Source organism: Sitophilus oryzae, unplaced genomic scaffold, assembly GCF_002938485.1.
Source record: "Sitophilus oryzae breed Bouriz unplaced genomic scaffold, Soryzae_2.0 scaffold_177_pilon_pilon, whole genome shotgun sequence".
Classification (NCBI taxonomy): Eukaryota; Metazoa; Arthropoda; class Insecta; order Coleoptera; family Curculionidae; genus Sitophilus; species Sitophilus oryzae.
The window spans coordinates 7,989,219-8,002,371 of NW_022146479.1; the positions used below are offsets into that span (position 1 = coordinate 7,989,219).

General features: G+C 29.7%; 1 protein-coding gene across 2 annotated transcripts in view; it reads left to right on the forward strand.

The window, feature by feature from the left end:
- LOC115882458 (probable G-protein coupled receptor CG31760) overlaps window positions 1-12,978 on the forward strand; it is a 216,307-nt gene extending 203,329 nt beyond the window's left edge. For both annotated transcript variants that reach the window (XM_030900525.1, XM_030900526.1), the window contains exons 9-11: window positions 6,501-6,639; window positions 9,043-9,148; window positions 12,167-12,978. In XM_030900525.1, coding sequence (XP_030756385.1) covers window positions 6,501-6,639; window positions 9,043-9,148; window positions 12,167-12,910 — 989 coding nt within the window. In that variant the 3' untranslated portion in view covers window positions 12,911-12,978. The remainder of the gene's footprint in view (window positions 1-6,500; window positions 6,640-9,042; window positions 9,149-12,166) is intronic.
- The last annotated feature ends 175 nt before the right edge of the window (window positions 12,979-13,153 follow it).

Below are 13,153 nucleotides of genomic sequence, written 5' to 3' on the forward strand. Positions count from 1 at the left end.
GGTGGCCCGAATTGTATTCGGGAAACTTTTTCAGTATACTCTGCAGATAAAAATAAGTAAAAAAATTCGTATAAATTTATGTCCTAAAATTATTCCTTGCGGAGATACAGGGTTTAGAAGTTATATTTATTTTGAATTTTTACTTCATTTCTCTGAATTACATCGATATTTTGGCCGAAAATTGGTATCTGGGTATTTTTTGGCATGAAAAATTTTATTTCAATATGTTAATATGACTGCTACTTGTAGGTATCTACATATTTTTAAGAAATTTAAAGAGTAATAACTTTTCGTCCGTGCATGAAACTACTGAGTGAAAAATATACATGTAGGCCATTTTTTACGTAAAAAAAAGTCTCTTGCTGAAAACCGTTATGGGCAACCGTTCTCGAGGTATTTGGAATGGAAATTATCAATTCATGTTAATTATCAATTCAATGTTGACCAAAAAATTAAGACTAGGTAGTGATTTGAATTGATAAAGTTTTATTTTTAAATTAACCATATTTTCTTCTAGAAAAAACTGTCTCTGTTGAACCTTATTTGACACAAAAGTATTTCAAATTTATTATTTCAATAATCTAGTCAACATATTTAATTTTTGTCAATATTGACATGTATTGATTATTTCGATTCCAAATATATTAGAGAACCGTTAGATGTAGCGATTTTTACCGAGAGACAGACCTTTTTTACGTAAGAAATGGCGGAAATATATATATTTTTTCCCTCCGTAGGATTATACAGATACGGACGAAAAGTTATTACTCTTCAAAACAATTTAAAAAATGTAGGTGGTGCCCTCTACAAGTCGAAGTAATGCATTTTAGGACAGGATTATATGCGAACTTTTTTACTTATTTTTTTTCTACATACAGTATGCTGCCAAAGTTTCCTGAATATAATTCGGACCAATTTTATACTATATTTTTATAATATACGGAATATCACAATGTATAGAATTATACAGGGTGAGTCTTAAATAATAAAAGAAACATATATTCACTTTACCGTTTTCGAAATAAGTCCAAAATAACCGAGATATTTTAGTTTGAAAACTAAAAAAAATATATTTTTGCTTAAATTTTGTAAACCACTATATTGTTGTTTTCTGGGGTCTCTTTCGTGTAAATTTAATCTTCTATCTATTTTGGCATATTATGAAGATATTTTTTTTTTAATAAGAATTTAAAAAAATTCAAATTTTTTTTTCTTGAAAAAAAAACTCATAGGCGTGTTTCTAGGGTCGAAATATACTAACCTTAAAAATATTTGCAGTTATTGAAGACTCACCCTGTATAAAACTAAATTAAACTACAACAGGACGCAAAACTAAATATACACATTAATGTGTAACAGGCCATGATAAATCCATCTTATAATATGCTTCCTATTTGATTTGAACAATTTTTTGGGCACCTCTGGTAGAATTTAGAATACAAAAGAGATGCTGTGTTCTCAGCAACAAAATTACTCCCTGAAGAAGAAATCTTGAAAATTCCATTAGTGGAGAACAGAAAACATGGAGTTTTACGTCAAAAATTTGTTGATGAATTTCTGTCACTATTTGCCATTAGAGCAAAAACTCATATGTCTTTTTTTATTCCCCTTTAATTAGAGCTAAACTAATATACGCATACCTGTATGTACTAAAACGAGAATTTCGAGGGTTTAATTACTGCTTTGAGTTGTACATTCACCAAAGCAACGTATTTTCTATTCCCTTATTTAAAAAAATGTTGAAAAATATCAGAAAAAAATCTACATGAATGACGGCAGGGTTAAGTTTCGTCTAGAACATACTCTTTGATGTAAATCCGCGGATTTCTGTTCACCTCTAGCTTTTGTACACGCGGAACTAACTACACTAACATTCTTGAACAAAAATACCTCTATGCACGAAGCCAAAATAAAATGCTTACGTGTTAAAGCCTGCTAGATCTTAACAAAATTAATTAATGATATATGTTAGTTATAATTAGTTTTATACAGGGTCCGGCAATAGTGCGTCGGGCATCTGTACATATACGTATTACTTTTTACAAATATACTCAGCCTAATCTCCAAAAAATGAAGCCCAAACAGTGAAAGAACAATATGGAATTCTGCATAAGTCTATTTCACCCGGATATTCATTTAACTGAGCATGCCTCACCTGAAGAAGTTTTCATTGGTCGATGTTTTTAAAGGGAAGTGGTTGACTGACATTTCCCCTAACCTTCAATTTTATTTATATTTTTATTATTTATAACACATTATCATGGACTTGGAAAAATATCAAAAAATAGTTGGAAACAATAAACTAAACAAAATCACTCTTTTACGCGCACAAATAAAAAGTAATCCAAACAGAACTAAAACAACAATCAATCGGAGTTTGGCGCAATCTCAGTTCAATCCATATCCGGGTGAAATAGACTTATGCAGTTTTAATATGGAGCTGGGTTATGTTGTCTTTTTCTTACGGCACAGAAATTGCACACGGGGTTAAATAGGGAACCCTGAGTATATTTGTAAAAAGTAATACGTATATGCATCTGTAGAAATAAAAAAACTTGGGAATTTTTGTTTAATTGTAAACCTAAAGTTATTTTTTGATAAGTATGTCTTTCAGGAAAATATTTTAACTTCTATAGGGTGGCTCAAAAAATTGTGAGTGGATCGGTATGATGTTTTTTAAATAGAACACCCTTTATATTATTGGATTTTTGGCTTCCTTTCTGATCACTTTACGTAATCCTCAGATATGAGTAAATATATTTCGATAATTTCAGAGATATTAACAAATAAATAAAAATATATATTTTTCAGCCTTTCTTAAAAAAATTATTAAAAATACAAGAACTGTCCTGAAATCAAAACTATATTAGGTATTTACTTTAGATGGTTTATACTTAGAATTAGAATTTAGAATAAGTGGGGGGGTAATCTCTGCGACCTTAGAGATCTATTGTGTCCCCCTTTCTTGAGTTATAACTCATCATACAGTCCCAGGACTTCCTACGGAGACCCGTGTCCCTCACAGTCGAGGAGCTGCGACCCAGGCCGGGTAGACGAAACGATGGTTTATACTTAACTTTATTATAAATATCGTAATTTTAAATCATACAAGGTGTTCAAAATTGTACGCCAAACTTTCTAAAATATAAAATAAATTTTCTTTTTTTTTAAATGGAACACCCTGTATATTATTTTTTTATTAGATGGAGAAATAAAAAAATGAACATTTTTTGTATTTAAAGTATTTCAAAATTTTTAATGGTTTCGCAGATACACGCAGTATTATTTCATAACGGTAAAATACAAAAATAAAAACTTACTATTGGAAAATGCCATATGAAATATGAAACCGCTAATATCTGCGCAACCGTTAAAAATTTTAAAATAGTCTGCGTACAAAAAATGTTCATTTTTTAATTCTCCATCAATTAAAAAAATTATATATTATATGTCCCATTCAAAAAAAAAATGGAAAATTATTTTATATTTTAGAAAGTTTGGCGTGAAATCATCTTGTATGATTTACGATTACCATATTTATGGCAAAGTATAAGTACAAACCATCTAAAGTAAATACCTAATATAGTTTTGATTTCAGGACAGTTCTTGTATTTTTAATATTTTTTTAAGAAAGGCTAAAAAATTAATATTTTTCAGCCTTGTGTCAAACTGATCTGAAAAGAAGCCAAAAATGCAATAAGATACAGAGTATTATGCAATAAGATACAAAGTATTTCATTAAAAAAACATCCCTATCCACTCACACTTTTTTGAGCTACCCTATATAGAAGTTAAAATATTTTCCTGAAATACATCCTAGAACATACTTTAGATTTGCACTTAAAGAAAACTCCCAAGTTTTTTATTCTAGGAGCTACAGATGCCTGAAGCACTATTGCCGCAGGTCCGTTCCTGGGGTATCTGGCGCCTACTTTGGTGCGCCCTTTTTATATTTAAATCAATTATATATTTTAATCTTAATTTCAAAAATTTAAAAAATTTATATTCTGCGACAAACGAGCAATATGTACTTGGAAATGTAAAAAAACTATCCTAATTAAAGTATAAAAACATTTATTAAATAAAGAAAACAAACAAAACCACAAAAATATTTAGTAACAAAAATAGTACTCTAAAGAAAAAAACTGGCCCATTTTATATGAAATACATAAAAACAATAAACTAAAAATCGGAAATAATATGCATGTACTGATTTTTTTCGAAAATCGACAACTATGAAACTATGAACCCTTCCCGGACACAAACGGTATATTGTGAGACAGAAAATTGTAGAGAAAAACAAGTCCTATAACATAGGATACAACATGTTAATGAACAGTGCTTTCCATAAAATGAATAAAATGAAAAATAAATAGATGAGATCAAAGTGTTGCCGACAGATTGCCCTAGACTTGTTTATTCGGTGCGGCCAACGCAAAAAAAGACTCTAAGCAAACTTTATCCTATGATGTATGTTTAAGTATTTGTTTATTAACAAGAAAGCGTATCGGTTTTTTGTTACAAAGTACTGATTGACACTTTGATTTTGCGCCCCCAAAATGTTGCGCCTACGTGCGTGCACGCACTGCACGCTCGCCAGCCCTGTATTCCCGGACCTTGTAGTATGTATCACAGATAAAATCTGCATCATATGAGATATATTTTTATTAATCAGTGTAGTAATTAGTTTTTTCTTCAAATTAGATTGGATACAAAAAGAAATTTAACTTGTTGCTCTTGGATGTTTGTTAAATTTGATATTTTAAGTAATAAATGAGAAAACAAACAATTCTTTTTATATTAAATTTCTATTTTATTCGAAAGATACAAAATGGCCCTTTCATCTGAACCATTTTAGAAAAATGTATGTACGTACATACAATATATAGGCAATATATTTGTATGTCAGCAGAATTTTCACTGAAATCCATACATATAACCTATTGTTTCGACAGAAGTCCTCCCTATTCATTTATTTTGATATGTTGCATTGGTATTCTCTTGAAGAAAGATTTATGATTTCTATAAGAATAAACACGAAACAAATAGGTTTTGTGACTGTGGACAAAAAAATTGGATTGGTCTGGATCTTCTATTTTTATTAGTATTACTAATTTCTTTTGTGATAATTTTATTTAATACCACATTTTATCTTATATAAAGCACAGTTGTTTCTTTTAACATGCATAAACTGCATAGTCATTTAAGTAAATTTAGTAGAAAATTAATTTTATACTCAGAATATTATGACTCCATTTAGAGTATAAATTGGGTTATGGGCTTAAACTATTTTTGTTTGTTGTTATTTATTCTAGGTGGTTATTTATTCAAGGTGGTAGGAGTTTCGGAACTATTTTATATTGCTTTACAAGCCTTACTTTAATTTAATTTATTGTTGCTGTTTAGAATCTAATTTAGTTGGGATATATAACACAAAAAGTTTTAAAATATGTGTTAACCAGAACTATATTTTATATAAAGTTAAATTTTGTAATAATACGAAAAATTTTCAGGAAAATGTAATTTAATTTTATCCTTCCAATGTGAACCATAGTTTGAGTAAAAATAAAAACAAAATTTATAGTTCCCCCGTAGCTTATATTATGTTTCTTTACTAGAGTTTATTTTAGAACAAGATAAGCGTTAAATTATTATTTTAGAACATATAAATTTCCTTTGCTTTAATATAAGTTCTAGAGATGGGCATTACGATTCTTTTCAGCGAATCGAATCACACTATTCAATTTCTCATAATGAATCGACTCTTTTCGTTCATTTGAACAAACTAAGTACACATTTTACGTATCACAATATAAATCGGTATTTTTTGTAAATAACTTTTACATCCCTAGTATTTTGATGGCGTTAAATTACAGTTTATTTTATTACTAATGTATACAGTTAGTATAAATAGAACATAAAATTTTATTACTAAAGTAATAATTACTGATCTATATATCATTGCAATTTATACCTAAAATACAAACCGTTTGGGTATCCAAACTAATAGTATATAATTCTAATATTATTTTTTCAAACGAACAGTAATATAGGTAATGAATCAATTCTCACGATTTATTGAATGAACGAACCATAGGAATGAACGAGTCGCATTGTAATCCGATTCAATTCTTACGACTTAATTGAACGAACCGTATTCTAAACGGTGAATCGATCTCACGATTAATACTCGTTCAAGTAAACGACTCGTTCAATCTTTGACGAACAAGACATTGAAGACTAATACTTCTTCAATATTGACCCATTCTAACTGAAAATATAGTCGATATACGTCAGTGTTTACCACAGAGGACGGATCCTTATTATGGAAAAAAAGATCAGTCTCGCTCATCACTACGAACGCGCATTAACAATATTAAAATGTATTGATAGTTTTATTAGTCTTTAACTAAAATGCATTTTATTTCAATTGATTGGGTTTTAGAATTCACTCCTATAAGTAATTAGTAAAACTAATTAACTAATTTGTCTTGTTCTAGCGGAAATTACCTTTTTGTCATGGGGCGTTAGACTCTGCGTGGTGGTAAGAAAGGCACCTTCCGAATTCAACGAGAGCAGATTCATTTCCATGGCAGTTTACAATGAATTCATTCTCGGGCTCTTCTTAAATGTTACTACGTGAGTATATTTTACTTGTTGCACTAAATTTAATTTTTAAAAGCAAAGGAAATATAGGAAGAAGGCACACCTTTTTGAATGTCTTTTTCCAAAATTATAATAGATTTTTTTGCTCTGTTCGATAAAGAAATTAATTGCTGAAAATATTCGACCTCTAAATTAATTGACTTAATGAAGTTAATTCCAAGTTCTCGGCATTATTGACCGTATAATCTAGTTCTAACATATAATCAATTGTGGTTAGGTATCAAACCGTACACCTGAACTAATACACCAATTTCTATACGTCACTGAAGTTTAGCAATGCAGGCATTGTAAGGTATTTGATTGGGCAACCGCTAAGTTAAGCAGCAGCATTGTGTGCATTCAGAAGCAAAAATCAAAATTAGCTTTTCTTATTTGTGTTACTGTATAAGTAAAGTTAGAATCTTTCGTACTTAAGTAATAAAGGGTCAATAACTAAAGGTTTTTATGAACAAATCATTTTTATTATCTTTAATACTTAAAAAATTATAATATTTTTACTAGCCAAAACAACTGACACTGCAATTAAAATATATAGTTTATCCCTGTTCACACATCTAAAAGTAATCTAGCCAGCTAATAATATAAAAAAAATCTAAAATTACTATTGAAACGCTAAATCACTAAATGTAACCGTTTGCTTTGCAATGCTCTGTAAAACTGCGCTGAGCGGAACTAAGGAGATTACATGCGTTTACAAACATGATTAACCCTGCTCCCGTAGCCGATTCAAACGTGGAATATAAGCAGTGACGGCGGTATGTTCTATGTATATACAGGGTAAGTTTTAAATAAGCGCATATATTTTCCAGGGCTGTATAACATATTTTCGCTTTGCCGTTTTTCAAATAAATCCCAAATAGACTAGTTATTTTACTTTGAAAAATAAAACAAAATATTTTTTCACTTAAATTCTGAGAACCACTGATTATTTTCTGTTATACAGAGAGTATCAAAAAGCATGTGCCATATCTTGTGCGGAGATTCCTCACGTAAAAATAAAGTTTTCTCACGTAAAAATAAAGGATTTGTTTTTCATACCAACATAGGTCTTCTTTTTTTTGATTTATTATAATTTCCTTCCAAGAACCTATAGCGATTCGAATGACATTTTAAAGCTCAAAGTTACTTTAAGTATACAGGTTACCACTAGAATAATTTTCTAAAAAAAAACATGTACCCCCTGATTTTTTTTTCTTTTGTTGCCATAATTTTTAGGCTGTTTAATGCCGATTAAAAGTTGTCTCTTGATATTTTGTCGATTTCGATTTCCTTGATGAGATAAACGCAATTTTATTAATCTCAATTAATAGAATTAAAATAAAAAATAATAATAAATTTTATTTATTCAATCTAATTTATTATTCAACTTTATTAAAATTTGTTACACTTATGTTCAATGCTATCTACAGAAAATTTAAAAAAATAATGGTACTTAAGATAATTACAAAAAACTTTTATAAAGGTTTAAGATCCTGTATCTTTAGAACTATGCATTTGTTTAAAGGACCTGCACCCATGTTTATAGGAACTTTTTTTCATTTTTTTTTTTGATAAGGAATCAATGAATACTTATTTAACACTTTGGTCAGTTAATGACATTAAAAAAATTTAAAGGTTTGCATTAAGGCAGATTAATAAAATTGCTTTTATGTCATCAAGGAGATTGAAATCGACACAATATTAAGAAACAAGTTTTAATCGACATTAAACGGCCTACACAATTATTGTGTTAATTAGAGAGAAAACTCAATGGTGTACATTTTTTAGAAACATATTCCCGTGATAACCCATATGAACATCCCTGGTGAATCTATCGACACTTTTATATCATTAAAATATGTATACTTATAGTAGCTGTGTGTCAAAATGTGCACTTAAAAAAAATTATAATAAATGAAAAAAAAGAACTTTAACACTCTGTAGCTACAAAACAAAGCAGGATCGAACCTATGCTGATATGAAAAATAAATATTATTTTTAGGTGAGGAAAGATGGCACATGTTTTTTTGGAACACCTTATTTTTTATTATTTTTATTTCCGATAACTTTCCTGACCGAATATTTGATATCTTAAAAAAAATCTACAGTAAAATCTCTTTGTTTAACTTCCTATCGTTTTTCATCTAGTTAGTTAAATTTATTAAAAGTGCATATTCTAGAGTAACGTTGAAGTATCAAATCTGCATAGTTCGAAACTTTTGATACCTGCAATTTGCTCAGAAAAGAAAAACAAGCTAACGCGAGGGCTTGAAAGAGAGCAGGGCAAAATAAAAGCGGAAGCTCGAATTGGACTCCCCTATTTCCTAGATTTTCTTTACTTAAACTTTATTAAAGCTATCGATACACTTTTAATTAAAGTCGAATGTTCTTTTTCAGATTTTTCCTAAGGAAACCAGCCAATCCGGATTTGATGTACATCATCTATTTCGTTCATACTCAATTAAGTGTTACTTTATTGCTGGTACTAATATTTGGAAGCAAGGTACAGTATAACCGTTCCCTTCAAGTGAAAATAGACATTAGAAATGGTTAAAACTAAAATAAAATGTCTATCCGGTTTGTCTCTAAGCCAGTAGTAATTAAAGAAAAACACAAAACTTTACTCAAAGTACATACATCGGAGTCGTTTCTGACATAATAAATTAATAATATAGAATTATATGACTGAACCTCGTGGAGAGAGAGGGGGGTGCTTGAGCCCCTGAGGCCCCCCACGTGGATCCGCCACTGGCAGTAATACAATAATAACTTAATCTTACAATAGTAATTGTACGAGTAAAATAAAACGCTAATTCATCACAATACACCAAAACACTTGTTAACCATGTTAGCATAAAATAAATCCGAATGTAATCTTAGTAATTGTACGGTTAGAAGATGTTATGGGACTTCTCAATACCTCAAATTGCAAGTACATAATGCCAAAGTATGTAATTTCTTAAGGCAGAAATAAGTTTTCCGTCCTTCAATAAACTTCCAAACAATTATGCGTGCCCTAGACTATCTAAAATTAAGATACTCCAGAGAACAATCCCCTTTAAATATATTACTTCAATTAAATCCGACATTATTGGCCCACGTTCACAATTATATAGCAAAAGGTCGATTTCGAAAGGTATGCGAAGGTCTTGTAATAAAGACATTAACAAGATATACAAATTTAAACTATACAAATCTAAATTTAACAAGGGTAGATGAGATTACCTATATACACAGCCATTTATGTAATTCAATTTATTTTTCGTTTAATATGACATGTGCATTAGTCCTGCCTTGTCTAGTCCCTAACATCCTGTAGAAACGTTTAAATCTCTTAACGATATCGTGGTTTCACAATGAGAGTTCCTATGTACTTAACTATTTTAAGCTCGCTTTCATGCAGAATGCACAATTACAAAAGATACCTTTGATGAAATATCGTTCTTGAGGTGTGCGGCTTCGTTAAATTTATCTTTCTCCTTAAGTCTGTAGCTGAGGAAACTTTTACAAGAATTTACTTTGAGGAAACAACAATATTACTGGCTTAGAACTATGCGCTTTATATATGCGACAGTACTTCCTTTTTATATACGAGATAGTGTTGTATTTTAGTGACCCCAAGAGCAGTTTATAGAGCATGAGCCATTTCATTTCCCTTGAGCCTGGTGTAGTCTAGTATAGAGATTAACGTTACATCATTCTGTCTCTGCCAGACTATTTAGTTTCTTAAGACCTCGCATGGGGCATTTCGCTTACCAATTTTCGGTGTTAAATTTATATACATTTTCCAGTTTATCAAAATTTAATAGAAAATATAAAAAGAGCTAATAATTAAGTGGTAAACATAATTAGTTTTATACTGCACTTATAAAAGACGAAAATAATAACTGATTTCTTATTTTATTTATTATCATATACTATTTAGTATTATCCTTATTATACAGGGTGTCCTAGAAATAAGTGCAAGTATTTTAACTGGTAGTATAGTTCAACCCCAGAAACACGCCTGAGGTTTTTTTCGCGAAAAAAAAATTTTGAAAATTCGAAATTTTTTGGATTTTTTTTTAGTTTTTATTTAAAAAACATAATTTCTTGATAATATGGCAACATAAGTATTAGATTAAATTTACAAGAAAGAAAATCCAGAAAAGATCCAATGGTTCTCAAAATTTTAGGAAAAAATATTTTTTTTTGGAAATTTTCAAAGTAAAATAACTCCGTTATTTTGGACTTATTTGAAAAACGATAGAGAGAAAATATGTTTCTTTTTTCGAGATCTACCACCCCTTAAAATACTTGCACTTATTTCTGGGACACCCTGTATAGGACCATATGAACATACTGGATATATTTTTATACAGTCTTATAAATGAGATATACAGGATGAGTCTTAAATATATGCAAATATTTTTAGGGGTGTTATATTTCGACCCCAGAAACACGATTAGGAGGTTTTTTCCGCAAAAAAAATTTTGAAAATTTAGAATTTTTCGAAAAAAATTTTGGATTTTTTTTTAGATTTTAGTTAAAAAACAATCAATTTCTTGATAATATAGCAATATAGGGAGTAGATTAAATTTACAAGAAAGAAAAATCTGCTTAAAATTTAAATAAAAAATCATTTTTTTTTTGGAATTTTCAAAATAAAATAACTCCGTTATTTTGGAGTTATTTGAAAAACCATAAAGAGAAAATATATTTCTTTTATCGAGATCTACCAGCCCTGAAAATTCGCACTTATTTAAGACTCGCCCTGTATAGATAGTTATTATAGTAAATTATATCTTTCTTTTTTATCTATTTTCAAAATGATTACTTACTTATTATTAGCACAATAAATTTTGTCCTGTGTCTAAGTAAATTTAACAAGATCTAAACTAAAGTGAATTTTGCCTATGTTAATTTCTCAAATAAATATATAATTTAATTCTTATTTCAATTAATAATTCTATTTTAATTCTAATCTTATTTGAATTCATTTAATTTAATTTAATAACCTAATTTTAATTCTAATTTTTTATCTTAATTATGCAAATTTAAATATAGGCACAGTTCATAATTGAAAATTCAAATATACGCTAGTTTTAAATATCTAATTCAATTTTAATCTGAAATGCAAGTTTCCACATAAAGTGAAAATCAAATTTACTAATTTATTGTAATTTTTTTAATAGAACTATTTATTCTATCTAGATCAAGCAGCTTTTGAGATAATCTTGCAGGACAAGAGTCTTTTGAACTACTTCCGTTTCATTAGATATTCAAATATTCTACCTGTTACCCTAAAGATGTAACAATAACCCTCAGACTTTGGAGTGTGTAATTTAAATTACATTCGAATCTAAAAATTCTCCAAGAAATATATAAAACAAGCTTTGAGCAGAAAGGATTCCTTTAGAAAATATATATTTATTTTTCTGTTTCGTGTTTAATAAAAAAAAGGAGTATTTATTTTTTGAGAGGTTGTATAAAGTATTTTTGCAGATAAATAGTATCTCTTATACAAATTTTCTTTTTATAGCTAATAATGGTTATCAAAAACAAAGGAAAACAACAGGAAGATAGTTCGAGCATGGTATATAAGACGCCATCGAAGTTCCTGCTGGGAAGACGTAAAGAGCCATGCCTATACTCGAGCGGAAACTCGTCTGTGGCGGGACAGGAAATAATTTACTCAAAATACTCCGAACAAGATATTCAAGAAGAGTTCCTAAGACTTTACACCCAACTCGAACTATTAAAAGAAAGGAATATGCGCGTTGGGAACAGGCATTTAGCTTCGAAAATCAACGCAATGCAGGACGCAGCTCGGATGTGTGACACCGACAACGAAATCGACATCGAAAATGAAAACGAAAACGAAAAATCGTCTTTCATCATAAGAAGCAACAGCAGTGTGTCTCTATCTGGCGACAAATCAGTCATAGAACTTCAGGACGAGTCCTTTATTGAAATCCAACGCGAAAGCATCTCATTTAGCAAAGAGAAAAAGGCTAGCAGCGAAGCCAACATCGAGAAGAACTCCAACGGCACACCTCTCAACGGCGTCGATAAGAAAAGCGATAACGACAAATCCGAAACGTCTAAAAAAATGAGTGAGACGGATATTGATCAAACTAGCTCAACGACATATCCAAAAAGTGATAAAAAGAAAACTAGTACTGACAGTAACGGCAGGCATTTAATGTCGGGTCACGCAAGAACGCATTCTATTGTTATTAATTTAGATGATAAAAGTCGTTTTACTGACGAAATTACTGTTTAAAACTGTTTTTTTTTACGTTCATGTACCTGATGAAAGGTTGTAATATAAATGTAACTCATTCTTTTTCAATAAATGGTATCTCAAAATCACATTTTTTTTAATCAGGATTACTATTTGACGCTCCCCCGTAATGTTGTTCTCTAAGACTCTGTATATCTGGTTGCATATAGAAATGTCCCTCTGAAAAAATTGGTTTTATCCTTGTTTCGAACATATCACTTATCTCTTATCTCCCTCTCGTGT